The following is an 18,389-nucleotide window of genomic DNA, read 5'->3' as shown; positions in this document are numbered from 1 at the left end:
TAGGACCTTGTTTATCTATTTTATATATAGTAGTTTGTATCTGCTAAATCCAAACTTCTAATTTATCCCCACCCCCCCGCCCCCCCTTCCCCTTTGGTAGTCATAAGTTTGTTTTCTATGTTTGTGAGTCTCTGTTCTCTAAATAAGTTCATTTCTATCATATTTAGATTCCACATATAAGTGATATCATATGATAGTTGTCTCTCTCTGACTTCACTTAGTATGGTAATCTCTCTCCACCCATTTTGCTGCATTATTATTTTTTTTATCATTATATCCTAAGTCATTAAGGGGAAATATGTTTCATTTCAGTTATGAAAATACTAATTCTCTCATGAATCTTGCCCAATCCTGTTCAAAGGATACTTTTTAAAATTCCCAGAGCCTAAAAATAACAAATCCAAAGTTCTTTCCTGCCCTCTCTCATAGGCCCTTCTACTTTATTACAGATCTTAGAACAGATTTTTACCTGTTCATGCTCTGTCCTCTCATTATATCTATAAAAGTCTAGGCTTGAAGATGCCAAACCTTAAGTATCTCTATAGCCTCAGGAAAGAACAGGTGGTTACATGTCATTTTGCGGTGATTTGGCTCGAAATTAAAAAGGCAGAATTCAAATGCAGAAGACTTTAAATAACCAGTGTGGACTGGTTTGGAAACTTAGAAGAGTCCTGGTCTGTAAAAAGTAAAACACTAGGAAGGATCTGCCTAAGGAGATGGTGACAGTGAAGAATGGTTCCAGGATGGTTTGCGAAGGTTATTTACGAAAAAGGTTACCCAGTTGTGCAGGGTTTTTTTTTTCATAGTAAATTATTATTTCTAAATAGCTTATAAATTCACATACAGCATGTGTTGTTGTAATAGTACAAGAGGGTGTACAATGATAGTAAGTCCTTTCTACCCCTGCATCCCTGGTCAGTCACTACCAAGCTCCAGAGGCAACTTCTGTTATCAGTTTCTTGTATGTCCTTCCACAGAGATTTCAAATATTTACATGTGATTGTGTGTGTGATTATTTATGTTTATATATTATTTGTTATATAAATGGTAGCATACCATACACATTATTGTATATAAATATTAAATCTTGGGAGTTCCCTGGCGGTCCAGTGGTTAGGATTCAGTGCTTTCACTGCTATGGACTCGGGTTCAATCCCTGGTCAATGAATTAAGATTCTACAGGTCGGGCAGCGTGGCCAAAAAAAAAAACTTGGTGATTATTCCATATTAGTACTGATTGAGCTATCTCATTTTTAATTAAGAGTGGCAAAATGTTTCATTGTATGGATGTACAGTAATTTATTTAAGAGCCCCTGGCATTTCAGTCTTTGCTTTTATTAGCAACACTATAATAAATACCTTTGTACATTTTAATTTTAATAGCTGTGCAGGCATATATCTGGGCTCAATACTTAGAAGTGGAATTGTTGGACCAGAGGATATTTACATTTAAACATTTAAAAAATCTTTTTAAAAAAAATTTTTATTGAAGCATAGTTGATTTACAGTGTTGTATTATTTTCTGCTGTACAGCAGAGTGACTCAGTTATACATATATATATATATTTATATTTATATCCTTTTCCATTATGGTTTATCACAGGATATCGAATATATGATTTATCACAGTTGGACCTTGTTGTTTATCCTTTTTTTTTTTTTTTTTTTTTTTTTTTTTTTTGCGGTACGCGGGCCTCTCACTGCTGTGGCCTCTCCCGTTGTGGAGCACAGGCTCCGGACGCGCAGGCTCAGCGGCCATGGCTCATGGGCCCAGCCGCTCGGCGGCATGTGGGATCCTCCCAGACTGGGGCACGAATCCGTGTCCCCTGCATCGGCAGGCGGACTCTCAACCACTGCGCCACCAGGGAAGCCCTGTTTATCCATTTTATAAGAGCTTACGTCGACCTCCCACTCCATCCTTCCCCCAACCAGCTCCCCTTGGCAACCACAAGTCTATTCTCTATGTCTGTGACTTTGTTTCTGTTTCGTAGATAGGTTCATTTATGTCATGATTTAGATTCCACGTATAAGCGATATCATATGGCATTTTTCTTTCTCGTTCTCATTTACCTCTCTTAGAATGATAATCTCTAGTTGCATCCATGTTGCCGCAAATGGCATTATTTCATTCTTTTTTATGGCTGAGTAGTATTCCATTGTATATATGTACCACGTCTTTATCCATTCATCTGTCGATGGACATTTAGGTTGTTTTCATGTCTTGGCTATTGTGAGTAGTGCTGCTGTGAACATAGGGGTGTATCTTTTTGTTAACAAATCTTTTTATTTGAAAATAATTTTAAATTTAGAGAAAAGTTGCAAGAGTAGTACAAAGAACATCCATACACTGTTTACTCAGATTTACCTGCTGTGTGTGTTTTTCTAAACCGCTTGAGATTAAGCTGTATATGTGTTATTTTGACCTTTAAATACTTAAATGTGTATTTCCTAAGAATAAGGATTTTCTCTTATGTAACCACAGAACAGTTATCAACTTCAGGAAATTTAACATTGTTATAATACTTGTGTCTGATCTACTGTGCACATTTCAGTTTTGTCCAGTAATGTTCTTCATAGCATTTTTTTCCCTCCAGGACAGGATCCGGTCTGGGTACATTTAAAGTTTTTGATATATATTGTCAAATTGCTCTATGTAGACATTGTCCTGTTTCTTTCTTCTATTCATTGTTTTCCAGTTTTGTTGAGATATCATTGACATATAACATTGTATTAGTTTAAGGTATACAACTTAATGATTTAATATGTGTGTATATTGCAGAATTCATTTTGCATTTCTATAGGCAATATATGGGTCCTTGTTTCCCCCACGTCCTCACCTATATCATCTTTCATCCACTCTAAGTTTCCCAGATTTCAAACAGCCTTTTTCAGACAAACACCCTTTCCCTTATGTCGACTGATTGTGTTTCTGTAGGTCATTCGGGGCACTTTGGTGTCAGTAATTGCTCCCTGGTTTGAGATTCTTCAGCTTTGCCTTCAACCTGAAGTTGCTTTTGTGGTCAGGCCAAGCAATCTTGGCAGAGCTAGGATTGCTAATTTTGTCTTCCCTGCTGAACTGGCTCTCCCAGAGGACTGGTAGGGCTCTGCTTTCTTAGTTCTGGTAAGCCAGAGGTAGCAGAAACCTAGGAAAGTAGGAGCTTATTAAATTTGGTATTAGAAATGTTACAGAGTTATTGTATGGTAAATTTGTAGCGTTTTGGAGTCTCAGATTTTGATGAATATGTTATTGAATATTGTGCTATCTTCAGAAGGAGAGAAAAATGGTAAGTTGTGTTTTTTGAAAGGAGTTTGCAGACTGTTGGAGGCTATACCAGTACTCAGGTGAACTCAGGCCTGCAGGGAGAAAATTATGGCAGTAAATTATTAAAACACGGCGTAGAAGGGAGCATAGGGGTTAAGAACTTAGGTTCCCAAGCTAGAGCTGTGTGTCCTTTGGAAGTAACTTCTGAGCTTCAGTTTCCTTAGCTCTAAAGTGGGGTGACAATAATAGTATCTCATAGAGATATAATGAGGGTTGAAAGTGTTCATGTTAAGCACCTAGAATAGTACCTGGCCTAGAGTCAGCATTATATGAGTATTCACTGTTATTATCTTCATACCTTATTGAGTTCTTATCATAAGCCAAGTATTAATACTTTACGTAGGCTGTTTTATTTAATCATCAAACTAACTGTGTGGTAGTTATCAACTCACCTTACAGATGAAGAAACTGAGGCTCAGCTAACAGTGAATCGCCCAAAGTTACACATCTAATAAAGAGTTAGGATTCAAACCTAGGTGTGATCTGACAGAAACACGTGTGCTCTTAACACCCCAGAGTAGTTATTAAGATTGTGATGCTTAAACATGCAGAAGGAGCTGGGAGAACTATCCTGGGAAGGGGACAGCAGGTTTCAAAATTTTTTGGTCTCAGGACCATGTTACACTAAAAAAATTATTGAGGACCCTGAGGAGCTTTTGTTTATGTGGGTTATATCTATAGATAATTACTGTACTAGAAATGAAAACTGAGACAGTTTTAAAATGTTTATTGGTTAATTTGAAAATAACAATAACAATCCATTCCATGTTAATATAAATAACAGTCTAATGAAAAATAACTGTTTCTGAAAAAAAATGTAATGATACAAGTGGCATTGTTTTACATTTTTGCAGATGTTTTAATTTTATGACTTAATACATATTGACACCTGTATATATAAAATAGATAACTAATAAGGACCTACTATACAGCACAGGGAACTCTCCTCAATACTCTGTAATGGCCTATATGGGAAAAGAATCTAGAAAGAGTGGATATATGTAAACGTGTAACTGATTCACTTTGCTGTACACCTGAGACTAACACAACATTGTAAATCAACTATACTCCAATTAAAAAAAAAGACATCTGGTTTCTTATATCTGCTTCTTCATTCTCTATATTGCTATATTGTATGTGTGTATGTGGACTCAGAAATCTCCACTGTGTACTCATGAGAAAACAAGAGCAAAAAAGGCAAATAATGTTGTAGTATTATTATGACATAGTTTTGACCTTATGGGCACCCTGAAAAACTGAGACTAGATTCTGGTAGTCTTTGCTGACTTCTGACTTAAGAAGTTAACATTCCTATAAATTGTCCTTTAATTCGGTAAGGCTGATGTGACTTTTCTGTTCCTACAGTCTTTTTTCCTCTTTTACTTTTCTACTTTCCATTGCTGGGTTTCAGGAGCAACATCTTCTACGGTTTCTTTTTTATCACAAAAGTGTAGCTGGGACCTATTAGACCTGAGATGATAGGAGTTGGAGCAGATCTGAAATTTGATGTCATGTCACTGTTATTTGGATTTTTTGTGTGTGGTAAAATACACATAGCATTAAAAATCACAATCTTAACCACTTTTAAGGGTACAGTTAAGTGGCATTAAGTACATTGACATTGTTGTGCAAACATTACCATCCTCCACCTCCAGAACTTTTTTTATCTTCCCAGACTGAAACTTTATATCCATTAAACAACTCCCCCCTTCCCTCGGTCCCTGGCAGTCACCATTCTTTCTGTCTCTATGAATTTGACTATTCTAGGTACCTCATGTAAGCGGTCATGCAGTATTTGTCCTTTTGTTGTTGGCTTATTTAGTCTAATGTCCTCAAGGTTCATTTATGTTGTAGCAAGTATCAGAATTTCCTTCCTTTCCAAGGCTGAATAATATTCCATTGTATATATCAAATTTTATTTATCCGTTCATTAGTTGATGGGCACTTGGGTTGCTTATTTGAATGTTTTTTTCCTTGTTTACTTTTTTCATATTTAAGCTTTCATATTTAATATCTCTTACTTTGGTAGGTACCGCCTAAATCTGAATCAAGATGAAATAAAACAAGAAGTAGAGGAGTATCTTCCTTCATTTTCTAAATGGGCTGGAGATTTCATGCATAAACATACTTCAACTGACTTCCCTCAGATGCAGCTCTCTCTGTAAGAAACCCATTTTGTTTATATGGTGTTCATATCTTTAGACCAGGATCTTATTCAAGATGTTGAATTAAAGCTTTTTAGAGGTCAAGTTATGACTAGCCTTTTTGTTTGCTTACTTTATAAGTTACAGTCCTGAGTATAATTCTTGGACAAAAAAAATAATCTAGTGAATAGAAAATTCTATTTTCACTATAGTAAAATTTATAATTTTTGGATGTAGGTATAGTTTTTTAATAAAATCTTCAGTTTATAAATATATGGGAGGGCTGTCCTAATTTCATATATATTTCTCTGTGTTACTATCATATATGGACTGTCTCATGTGTTGATTACCATGGATTTGTGCTGTATGTTTATTTATTTTTATTTATTTTTAATAAATTTATTTATTTATTTATTTTTGGCTGTGTTGGGTCTTCGTTGCTGTGCGTGGGTTTTCTCACGTGGGTTTTGCAGTGAGCGGGGACTACTTTTCGTTGTGGTGTGTGGGCTTCTCATTGTCGTGGCTTCTCTTGTTGCAGAGCATGGGCTCTAGGCACACAGGCTTCAGTAGTTGTGGCACGTGGGCTCAGTAGTTGTGGTGCACGGGCTTAGTTGCTCCGCAGCATATGGAATCTTCCAGGGCCAGGGCTCGAACTTGTGTCTCCTGCATTGGCAGGTGGATTCTTAACCACTGCACCACCAGGGAAGCCCTGTGCTGTATGTTTAAATAGTGTGTTTAGGCATTCAATACTGTTTGGCATTTGGTTTGTTTTTTACCTTTTTTCCCCTTAAAGTAGCATTGATACAAATTTGTAGGTCATCCTTTTTTTTCCCCCCCATTATTTGCCCATTCAGCAAATATTTATTAAGTGCCTAATATGTGCCAAGTAATGTTCTAGGTGCTGGGATCACAGTAGCAAAAAATAAAAAAAAAAGCAACTGACTTTATGGTGCTTCTGTACTACTGAACAAGTAAACAGCAGGGTGCCAGATTGTGATAAGTGCAGTGTAGAACAATGGGGAGGATAAGAAAGAGGAGTTGGAGGGACATGTTATTTCCCAAGAGTGGTCATGAAAGGCCTCTGTATATAAGGTGACATTGAGCAGGAGCCTGAAGGAAGTGAAGGAGGCAGCCATGCAGCTGTTTCCAGGAAGAGCACTCAGGTAAAAGCCCTGTGGCTAATGCACTCCTACGGTGTGGCTGGAGCAGAGTGAGGTGGAACAGGAGAAGCAGCTGTCCTGGGGCCTCATAAGCCTTACAGGATATTGGCTGCCATTCTGAGTCCATGACCACGTGTAATCTGGCTACCATGGGAAGCCATTGCAGGGTTTGTACAGAGGTTTTTGATCTGATTTCTTTCTTTTTTTTTTTTTTAAACAGGCAACATTTTCTTTTTCTTTAAGTAGTCATAACTTCCTTTATATCAATATTCTTATCTTTTTCTCAATATTCTCAGTATTTTATCTTGTGACATTTTGTGATCTGAACTTGTTTTAAGATTTGTGAATCAGAAATCTTGGGAACAGTCAGGTCTTTGTGCCAGTGTGTTTTCTCAAGTTCAAAGGACACACTGAGCCTGGATGTGAATCCCAGTTTTGCCACAATTTGTCTGTGCAACTTTAGTCAAGTTCCTTATTCTCTCTGTGCTACTTTCTATATTGATCTGATTTACTTTTGAAAGAATCAATCTTTTAAGACTATGCTATATGGTAAGGGCAGAGGTAGAGACACCAATTTGGAGGTTCTTGCAGGAATCCAGGCAAGAGTTGGTGGTGGCTTAGACCAGAGTGAGGGTTGTGGAAGTGATGAGAATCAGTTGGATTACGGTCAGATTTTCAACGTAGTGCTGATAGGTTTTGGTGCAGGGTGTGAGGGAAAAAAAAGTCAGTGGTGATTTCAGGGGAGAAAATGTGATGAGAATGGAGTCAAGAGAGAATGGTAGAGGAGGATTTGGAGGCAGGGAATGTAGACTACTATATTGACAGGTTCTATGAAAGAGTATGTAGAAATGGAATGGCTTATGTGGGGTTAAGAGAGCTTTGTTGTTGTTTTGAAGATGGGAGGTATAACATGTTTATATGCCAGTGAGAAGAATTCCATAGAGACGGTAACATTAACACTTAGAAGAGATGGGAGGAGTCTTAGAGCTGTGTCATTGAGTAAAAGAGAGGGATTAGAGTACACAAGTGGAGGGGTGGACCTCACGGGGACAGTTATTTCTGTGCATTAAAACCTCATAACTGGACTACTTCATCCAAGGTACTTGGAAAATTTACAACCTTTTGCATATTGCTAGAATTCTTTGAGAATTTTTTAAGTCATTTTAGAAAGTTGCTAGCAATGTTTAAATGTCCTGTGTCTGCCGGTAAGATTTTATTTATTTTATTATTATAATTATTTATAATTGAGTATATTCGTAGAGTTGTACAACCATCACCACAATCAGTTTGCCAATAGGACTCTGATATATCTATTTTTAAAATACTTAGTGGTTGTGCTCGTTGTGGCAGCACATGCAGTAAAATTGGAACGATACAGAGAAGATTAGCATGGCCCCTGCACAAAGATGACACACAAATTCGTGAAGCGTTCCATATTTTTAAAAAGAATACATATATATCTATAAGTATATCACTTTGCTGTACACCTGAAACTTACACAACACTGTAAATCAACTATACTTCAATAAAAAAAAAACTTAGTGGTTAAAAAAAACCAAAGCTTATCTTGCTGTTAGAATTGGGTTTATTTATCATATTTTTTACTTCTGTTGTGGTCATAAATTTACCACCAGGTCCTTACCCTAAAAAAATGCTAGAGTAAATTGGTTAAAGTTTCTTGTAGTGTTTTTTAAATAAATTTATAAGTGCTTTGTTCTTTGTTATTTCTTTGGATCAGATTGCTATGTCTGGTATAGGGGGTGGATCTTGGTGCATTAGTTGTCATTGTGATAATCTGCTAACTGTTTATTAAGTAGTCATTCTTTTCCTGGTTCCTTGCTTTGTTTTATAATATTTCTGTCATTCTGGTCTCTTGATTTTCTGTAATAATAACAAACTGAATTTTGTTTTCCATTGTTCCTAATTCTTTCTTTCTTTTTCTTAACATTTTGCTTAGCAATATTCTTTATATATATATATATATATATATATATATGAGTTAATTAATTTATTTGTTTTTGGCTGTGTTGGGTCTTTGTTCTTGAGTGCAGGCTTTCTCTAGTTGCGGTGAGCAGGGGCTACTCTTCACTGCGGCGCGTGGGCTTCTCATTGTCATGGCTTCTTTTGTTGTGGAGCACGGCCTCTAGGCGCACAGGTTACTGTAGTTGTGGCACGTGGGCTCAGTAGTTGTGGCTTTTGGGCTCTAGAGCTCAGGCTCAGTAGTTGTGGCTCACGGGCTTAGTTGCTCCGCGGCATGTGGGATCCTCCCGGACCAGGGCTCGACCGTGTACCCTGCATTGGCAGGTGGATTCTAACCACTGCGCCACCAGGGAAGTCCCCCTAATTATTTCTTTATCCTTGTTTACCTTCCCTCCCTACCTTTCTTTCCTCCCTTATTATTTCTTTTGGTCATTTAAATTTGCTTGAGATTTAAAATTGTGGTGGATATCCATTTCTGTGGTTGTTTTATCTTTTTTTTTTTTTGTCTTGCCCATGGCTTGTGGGATCTTAGTTCCCCAACCAGGGATTGAACCCAGGGCCATAGCAATGAATGCGCCAAGTCCTTACCACTGGATCGCCAGGGAATTCCTTATGGTTGTTTTAGATACTAGCTTTTCTTTCACTGTTGTTTTAGCATTTCGTTTGCATGTTTTTTTCTTTTGGCTAAAATTTGCTTATTGTTTTTGCAGAGTTAATAAGCTGTCATATTCTCACAGACTTATGGACTTATCTATTCAGCAAAATGTATTGCATGCTGCATCTGTGCCCAGGATTGTTCTAGGTGTTACAGGGAGACTAAAACCCTCCAGGAACTCGGTGTATTGGTGGTAGTTGAAAATGTAGAAGTGGAGGGGATTGCTGAGAGAGAATAGCAATCTGCTGAGGGCAGCAGAAGAGGCATAGAACCCGGGGAGGTTACCTTGTATAAGGACAGAGGGAGAGAGTGGAATCCGTCGAAGGAGGCTTGGAGTGGACCAGCAAGGGATTTGGTAGCTTGGAAGAAGTTATCATGGAAGCCTAGGAGAGTTTGGGATTCAGAATCATCTTTGACCTGAAGGGGATTTTTGAGATTTCAGTCTTAGATTTCCAGTAAGGAAATTGAGGTCCAGTGAGGTGGTGTGACTTGTCCAGGTTTTATGTGAAAAACCGGTGGTCGAGCAGAGTCTAGAACAAGGAATTTCTTGATTCTCAGCTTGGTGTTCTCACCTCCGTAGCTTGGTGTAAGACTCTTCTTTGTTTCAGTTATTTCTGATGGGGTTTTATGTGTCTGTCTGTGAAGGAGGCGCTTCTCTGTACTTTACTTTGCATCATTTCCCCAGCAGTCTATAGCTAGTCTTTAAAAGAAACAACAAAACTTTAGACTTTAGAGCAGAGAATGAGACCTTTAAAAGCCATTTCAAGACAGAACCTTTCTTACCCATAAGTAGTAAATGTGTATTTTCTTAATCTTCATGACCTCTTATATTCTCTATCAGGTGACTCTCAAAGGAGTTTTATAGCATTATGTTGATGAAAAGCATAGAAGTTAAATTGAAGTACCTGTCATTTGTTCTACAGATCTAAGACTAAAACCACATTACTTCTTTTTCTAGGGGAAAGAATAGTAATAGTAATAGTAAAAGTTTCATTACCTATCTTCTAAGTATACATGTGACATATTTAATAAAGTTTGCTTTATTTCATATACGTATATTTAAATACATGTCATGATCAGATAACATCCATCAGAGAAAACAGATTAATATTTAAGAAATTTCTGATAAGTTGTGGCTTCCCTGAATTCCTCTATTGTCCTCTTCAAAGATTGCAGAAAGGGCTTCCCTGGTGGCGCAGTGGTTGAGAGTCCGCCTGCCGATGCAGGGGACACGGGTTCGTGCCCTGGTCCGGGAGGATCCCGCATGCTGCGGAGCGGCTGGGCCTGTGGGCTGTGGCCGCTGGGCCTGCGCGTCTGGAGCCTGTGCTCCGCAACAGGAGAGGCCACAACAGTGAGAGGCCCGCGTACCGCAAAAAAAAAAAAAACAAGATTGCAGAAGTATACGTATATTCCTGGAGATTATATTTGAAGCATCCTGAAAAGGTTTTTAAAAAATTACCAAAGATAGCATTCTTCCTCTTAGAAAATATTCTCATTTGTTAAGAAATAGATGCTGATCTAAATAACATGAAATTAGCAAAACAAGTCAACTAAATCATGTATTCTGACAGCCAGAATTCTTATACTTTTTGAATCTTCATTTTTAAATGATATAAAATGTTTTATTACTAGAAAATTTATCCTTTTCATTTAAGATTTACATTACATTTAGTATTTTATATGGCTTTGAGTATAAAATAGGATTAATAAATAAAAGACTGTTCCTATCTGACCTTTCTTCTGCAGAATAACTTACTGCTTTGAAAATGAGTAAATCTTAGATAAGAGAAGTGCAAGAGGCTTTAAAAGTTATTTTCATCTCTTCTAATTCCTTTGACATTCATAAATTCCTTTTTTCCTCCTTCCTGTGCTCTTGGCTTATTTAACAGGTAAGATACTAAAATCAGAACCTCTTTTGTAATATAAAACAACAATGTTGAGTACTTAGTGTTAAATATTGATAGTGGCAGAGCTGGATTCATTTAATGATTAAGTAAAGGATATAATGAGTAAGTGCAGGAGCACCTGAGCTTCTCTGAGGGCTGTCGTGGGGTTGAGGGTAGGGATGAAGCGCTGGGTGATCAGGGCCCACACAGCATAGATAGTGGGGAGAGACAGCTTGTTCTTACTCAGGTTAATATGGTGTTAACATGGAAAAACACATCCCTTGTTACCGAGGGTGCAACCACGTGCAAGCCATTATATGTTAATCTGTGTAATAATTGTACATCAGAATATTCAGACTGTCATAGTGGCTCCAGCAGTCCAAGGAGTGAGACTTTTGCATTGTAATATAGATAGACTTGAGGAAATAAAGGCCTGAGTTAGGAAGATTATTGTGGGAATGAACTGAAAGGGACAGACGATAAATATTAAGAAAATTTAAATTATATGAGTTAGCAGCCACAAAAAGGAATGAAATTGGGTCATTTGTAGAGACGTGGATGGACCTAGAAAGTGTCATACAGAGTGAAGTAAGAGAAAAACAGATGTCGTATAGTAACGCATATATGTGGAATCTAGAAAAATGGTACAGATGATCTTATATGCAAAGCATAAATAGAGACACAGACGTAGAGAACAAATGTATGGACACCAAGGGGGAAAGGGGTGGGGTGGGAGGAATTGGGAGACTGGGATTAACACATATACAGTATTGATACTATGTATAAAATAGACAACTGATGGGAACATACTGTATAGCACAGGGAACTCCACCTAATGCACTGTGGTAGCCTAAATGGGAAGGAAGTCCAAAAGGGAGGGGATATCTCTCTGTATGTGTATGGCTGATTCATTTTGTCGTGCAGTGGAGGCTAACACAGAATTGTAAAGCAACGATACTCCAATAAAAATAATAAATAAATAAATTATGAGTTAGAACTGATAGGATTCAAACTTGCCTGTGCATCAGAATCACTTGGAGAGTTTGTTAAACAAATTCTGGGCCTCACCTGTTGGTCTGGAATGGGGCCTGATAATTTGCATTTATGACACATTCCCTGGGTGGTGCTGATGCTACTCATCCAGGAAGCATACTTTGAGAATCACTGCCATAAATGTCTGTAGACTCCTTCCCATCCCCACATTCCGTGCATGCAGTAGAGAGTCAATGCCAGCATATAAGAAATGAGCTAAGTGTTCTAATTCAATTCAATTAAATATTTTAGTTAAATATTTCTAATTAATTAAATATCTTTGTGTTTTGTTTTTTAGGCCAAGTGATGGTAGTGACGGTAATTCAACATGTAATATCGAAGTTATAAACTCACTGGATATTGAAGAAAGCATTTGGTCTCCTAGGTTTGGATTGAAGGGCAAAATAGATGTTACAGTTGGCGTGAAGATACATAGAGGATGTAAAACGAAATATAAGATAATGCCACTGGAACTTAAAACTGGCAAAGAATCAAATTCTATTGAACACCGTAGTCAGGTATAAATATTAATAAGAAAATTATGAGTGTGTAATATATTTAAATTTTTTTAATATGTTTGAAAAGTAGTCGCTTTATATATTTTGATTCAATTCAGGTGATTTTTAATTTAACCCAGCATTTCCTAAACCTAATTTACCACAGAGCTACTGTTTTCATGTAACATCTACATAGGATACTCTTTAGGAAACAGCAGTGTAAATTTATTCTTTTACTTCTGACCTTTAATCCAATGATGTTGATTTTTTTTTTAAAAAATGTCCCATTGTTCTTTTACAATTTTATTTTATTTTATTTTTTATTTTTTTGCGGTACGCAGGCCTCTCACTGTTGTGGCCTCTCCCTTTGCGGAGCACAGGCTCTGATGCACAGGCTCAGCGGCCATGGCTCACGGGCCCAGCCGCTCCATGGCATGTGGGATCTTCCCAGACCGGGGCACGAATCCGTGTCCCCTGCATCGGCAGGTGGACCCTCAACCACTGCGCCACCAGGGAAGCCCCATTGTTCTTTTTTAAAAAAAAATATTTATTTATTTATTTTGGCTGCGCCGGGTCTTAGTTGCGGCAGGTGGGATCTTCGTTACAGCATGTTTAGTTGCGGCATGAGGGCTTCCTAGTTGTGGCATATATGTGGCATCTAGTTCCCCGACCAGGGATTGAACCTGGGCCCCCTTTGTTGGGAGCGCGGAGTCTTGCCCATTGGACCACCAGGGAAGTCCCAATATATTGATTTTTATTTAAAATGAAATATAGAACTGTATCTTACCATTAAGTTAAATTCAAGTTTTCTTAATCATCTTCTCCTTGGTAAATATGTCTTCTGTTGTCCTTCAAAATGACCTGAAATTTATATTAATTATAGTGAGTTAACAAATCAAAGTAACTAACATAAAGTTCTATTTTTTCTAATTATTTCCATTCCCTCTGCCAACCTCCACATTGGCAGTCTATGGTATGTTCTAGACACTTTTTTTTTTAAAATTTATTTTATTTTATTTTGGCTGCACTCGTGGCACATGGGATCTTAGTTCCCCCACCAGGGATCGAACCCGAGCCCCCTGCAGTGGCAGCGTGGAGTCTCAACCACTGGACCACGAGGGAAGTCCCCTAGACACTTTTAAATAAGCAAAGATAAAACTAAAAGTAGTAACATTATTGTATTTTTATGGTATAATAAGTATTAAAGGAACAAATAATATAACAAATAACATAGCATTTGTAATATAACTTAAACTTCCTTTTGCCCATGGAATTTTCACATTTTATTTCAGCAGATTTTATGTAAAATAGGTGCAGATTCAAAGTACTGAATTGTATAATCAGGGATTAACAAGATCTTCCCTTATTAAATCTTTCTTGCTATTCTTAATTGTGTACCAAGCACCAAAGGTTCTCACAAAAGCTTTTCCATTTGGGAATGAAAAATAGGGTAACCTTGTTGTTTCACCTATCATTGGGTTTTACAGATACTGGAGGTAGAGGAAAAATTAGGCTTCCCCTATCAGAAGACTTGAATTTTTCACTTTGGTAAAACAGAAATGGCTGAAATTATGAACAAAGACTTGGCTAGATTAAAGCCTTCTTGTGAAAGGAAAATCATGTCTAGATAGAAGAAAAGCTATTTTTAAAAAATTTTTATTTATTTTTTAAATTTATTTATTTTTGGCTGTGTTGGGTCTTCGTTGCTGCACGTGGGCTTTCTCTAGTTGCGTCGACGGCCTTCTCATTGTGGTGGCTTCTCTTGTTGTGGAGCACGGGCTCTAGGCGCGCAGGCTTCAGTAATTGCGGTGCATGGGCTCAATAGCTGTGGCTCGCGGGCCCTAGAGTGCAGGCTCAGTAGTTGTAGCGCCCGGGCTTAGTTGCTCTGCAGCATGTGGGATCTTCCCGGACCAGGGCTCGAACCTGTGTCGCCTGCATTGGCAGGTGGATTCTTAACCTCTGCACCACCAGGGAAGCCCAAGAAAAGCTATTTTGAAGTCAAAGATTTGAAGAAATGTGTTTTGTGTACGTGAGGCTGAAAATTTTTACTTGTGTTTTTAAGGACAAGTTTGTTTGAAATCACTTCTGAATGCTAAAAGGAAGAGAAATACAAAAGCATTTCAGCATCTAAAGTGGTCTAGATTTAAAGACCTTTCTTCTAAGGCCACTGCTCTAAATTGTAGTGCCTTCAAGGCAAAGAATGTTACTGTATTTAATTTTGTTCAGTTGGAACTTTTATCTTTGCAAGAATAGAAGCTGGAAGAAGAACTTTTAAGAATACAGTGGTGTTTATCATATTTAAAAACAGGAAAAATGATTTGGACAAGGCTCAAACAAATATATTGGAGTGCATATTGCATATTCATTGAGTAAGAAACAAGGAGACATTGAAAGAATAATTATAGTAATTCATTGAGATATATACATAGATAGATAGGTAAATAGATAGATATTGCGGATGAGGAAAGACATAGATCTCCCCTTTTAGGAATTTTTTTTTCTTCAAATTAAAACTTTAATGAATATAATTACTAGTGCATAAGCAAAAGAATTTTAAATCCAGGTATAATTTTTCATTAAAGATTTTAAATCACTTCCTTTTTTGTTATGTATATATATATTTTTTAACATCTTTATTGGAGTATAATTGCTTTACATTGTTGTGTTAGTTTCTGCTGTATAACAAAGTGAATCTGCTATATGTATACATATACCTTTTAGGAGATTTGACTTCTCACTTTGGTAATACAGAAAAAGTTTATGTTATAAACTAACTTTAGTTAAGGAAGATCTTTATTTTATAAATGGATTGTATTCTAAAAATTCATTTCTAAGTCAGTAATGTGACATTAGAAACATTTTCTTGTTTTTTTTTTTTGGCCGTGCTGCACGGCATGTGGGATCTCTGTTCCCTGATCAGGGATCAAACCGGTGCCCCTTGCATTGGGAGTGTGGAGTCTTAACCAGTGGACCACCAGGGAAGTCCCCCTGAAACACATTTTCTAAAGGAAAAATATTATATGGAGCTGTGATCTCTAAACCAGCTCACAGAAGCCTATTTCACTTGTGATATAGTTGGATTATAACAGTGTTGTAAAATTGCAGTCCGGCTTTCTTTTATCATAATATGAAGGGAATTTCATTTCAGATATTTTTTCCTTTTAATAAGTCCCAGAAGCAGAATCCTCTTCCTTCTGCCTCAGTTCCCGTGAAGGGAAAAACTTAACATAGATGGACCATTAGTTTGGGTTGACTCCCTTGGTCCACAGCCCCAAGGCTTCACCCTGTCATTTATGAGTTCATTTTAATTTTTAAAAGTTTTATTTGGTTACTTATGCTGTATCAGGCAACACAAGTGGAGTGCTTATAAGAAGACATCCCAAAACATGCTACATAGGCTCAAATGTTGCTGCTAAGGTGTTTCCATGAACTAAAGGAGCTATTTCTAACTTGTCTTAGATGGTTTCTCTGAAGAGCGCCACATAAACTTAAAGCACTTAATGCTCCCTCCTGCTCTGGAAAAAAACCCAGTAAACTGTTAGTAGAGTTAGTCTCATTTAGTTGTCACAGTAACTATGACATAAATAATATGCATTTTAGTGTTTAATCCACTCATTTTAAACAAGGAAAATACTGTCTGCAGACAACTTCAAAATGGAAAACATAGCTTGATTAATTTCCCTCTTTAACTTATTGGAGATTATTTACCATCTAAGAAAAATTCTAAATATTTCTTTTTTGTCTGTGTAAAACTGAGAAGCATATACTATGTTTTGTGGAAATTAAATATTTGACTTTGAATTTATTGTATTACCTTTACTAAATTTGGATCATGTTATTTTCAAAATGGAAATAGCTTGATTCACCTTTTGATTTTAAAATTACAATATGTATTGATTGCAAAACATGTAGGTAAATATAGAAAGTTAAAGTTTTATTTGATGAAATATACCATGTTTTCACAGCTTGTTCTGTACACACTGCTAAGCCAAGAGAGGAGAGCTGATCCAGAGGCTGGCCTGCTCCTCTACCTGAAGACCGGCCAGATGTATCCTGTACCTGCCAACCATCTCGATAAAAGAGGTTGAGCTGTTTTCTCTCAATTTTACTTCTCTGGGTTTTGTTGGTTGGTTTTTTCCTTCAATTTTTGGTGACACACATTTATACCTGACAATCACTCACTGCCATCGCTAGGCCTAAAACAGGTTGTAATTGGTAAGTTGTGGTGCTTTTTTTTTTTTTTTAAGAAAATGTTGGGGGTAGGAGTTTATTGATTAATTAATTTATTTTTGCTGTGTTGGGTCTTCGTTTCTGTGTGAGGGCTTTCTCTAGTTGTGGCAAGCGGGGGCCACTCTTCATCGCAGTGTGCGGGCCTCTCACTATCGCGGCCTCTCTTGTGGAGCACAGGCTCCAGACGCGCAGGCTCAGTAGTTGTGGCTCACAGGCCTAGTCTCTCCGCAGCATGTGGGATCCTCCCAGACCAGGGCTCGAACCCGTGTCCCCTGCATTAGCAGGCAGATTCTCAACCACTGCACCACAAGGGAAGCCCCTGTGGTGCTTTTTTAAAAAAAGGAATTTTAGGGAACTCCCTGGTTATCTAGTGGTTAGAACTCCCCGCTTGCACTGCTGAGGGCCTGGGTTCCATCCCTCGTCGGGGAACTGGGATCCTGCAAGCCGTGGCCAAAAAAAAAAAAAAAGAATTTGAACAATATACTGTATAGTTGAAAACACTATTAACCTTTTTACTATATAAGTTCATTTAGGTCATATTTTAGATTCCACAATAAGTGATATCATACGGTATTGGTCTTTCTTTGTCTGACTCACTTCACTTAGTATGATAACTTCTAGGTCCATCCATGTTGCTGCAAATGGCATTATTTCATTCTTTTTTTATGGCTGAGTAGTATTCGATGGATGTGTGTGTGTGTGTGTGTGTGTGTGTGTGTATGTATCACATCTTCTTTAATTTTATTTATTTTTGGCTGTGTTGGGTCTCCGTTGCTGTGTGCGGGCTTTCTCTAGTTGCGGCGAGTGGGGGCTACTGTTTGTTGTGGTGCGCGGGCTTCTCATTGCGGTGGCTTCTCTTGTTGTGGAGCATGGGCTCTAGGCACGCGGGCTTCAGTAGTTGTGGCACACAGGCTCAGTAGTTGTTGCTTGTGGGCTCTAGAGTGCAGGCTCAGTAGTTGTGGTGCACTGGCTTAGTTGCTCCGCAGCATGTGGGATCTTCCCGGACCAGGGTGTCCCGTGTATTGGCAGGCGGATTCTTAACCACTGCGCCACCAGGGAAGCCCCGCATCTTCTTTATGTAGTCATCTGTCAATGGACATTTAGTTTGGGATTAGCAGATGCAAAGTATTATATATAGAATGGATAAATAATAAGGTCCTACTGTATGGCACATGGAACTATATTCAGTATCCTGTGGTAAACCATAATGGAAAAGAATATGAAAAAGAATGTATATATATGTATAACTGAATCATTTTGCTGTACAGTGGAAATTAACACAACATTGTAAATCAACTATACATTAAAAAATAAATTAAAAATATTTTACTATATAAAACTTTATTTTAAACTTGCTGTCTTACATTCAAGACACTCTAGATAGCTGTATTTGTCCTTAGCATTCAGCCAATAAAACACCAGCTTCACAATATTTACTACTTATGAGATTCATGGTTATTCAAAGAACTTATCAAGTGAACAA

The 18,389-nt window shown here is 37.6% G+C and overlaps 1 protein-coding gene across 1 annotated transcript in view; it reads left to right on the top strand.

Annotated features, from left to right (window-relative positions):
• The window catches only part of DNA2 (DNA replication helicase/nuclease 2), a gene marked incomplete at its 3' end in the record, with an annotated part of 48,105 nt that overhangs the window by 8,648 nt on the left and 21,068 nt on the right, over positions 1–18,389 (top strand). The window contains exons 5-7 of the mRNA XM_082674167.1: positions 5,352–5,483; positions 12,478–12,697; positions 16,642–16,759. Coding sequence (XP_082530293.1) covers positions 5,352–5,483; positions 12,478–12,697; positions 16,642–16,759 — 470 coding nt within the window. The remainder of the gene's footprint in view (positions 1–5,351; positions 5,484–12,477; positions 12,698–16,641; positions 16,760–18,389) is intronic.

The sequence above is a fragment of the Grampus griseus genome (genome assembly GCF_964374135.1).
Source record: "Grampus griseus genome assembly, chromosome: 16".
In the NCBI taxonomy this organism is placed as follows: domain Eukaryota; kingdom Metazoa; phylum Chordata; class Mammalia; order Artiodactyla; family Delphinidae; genus Grampus; species Grampus griseus.
The sequence above is the reverse complement of the archived record's forward strand: the minus strand, read 5'-3'. Positions and strand labels throughout refer to the sequence as shown.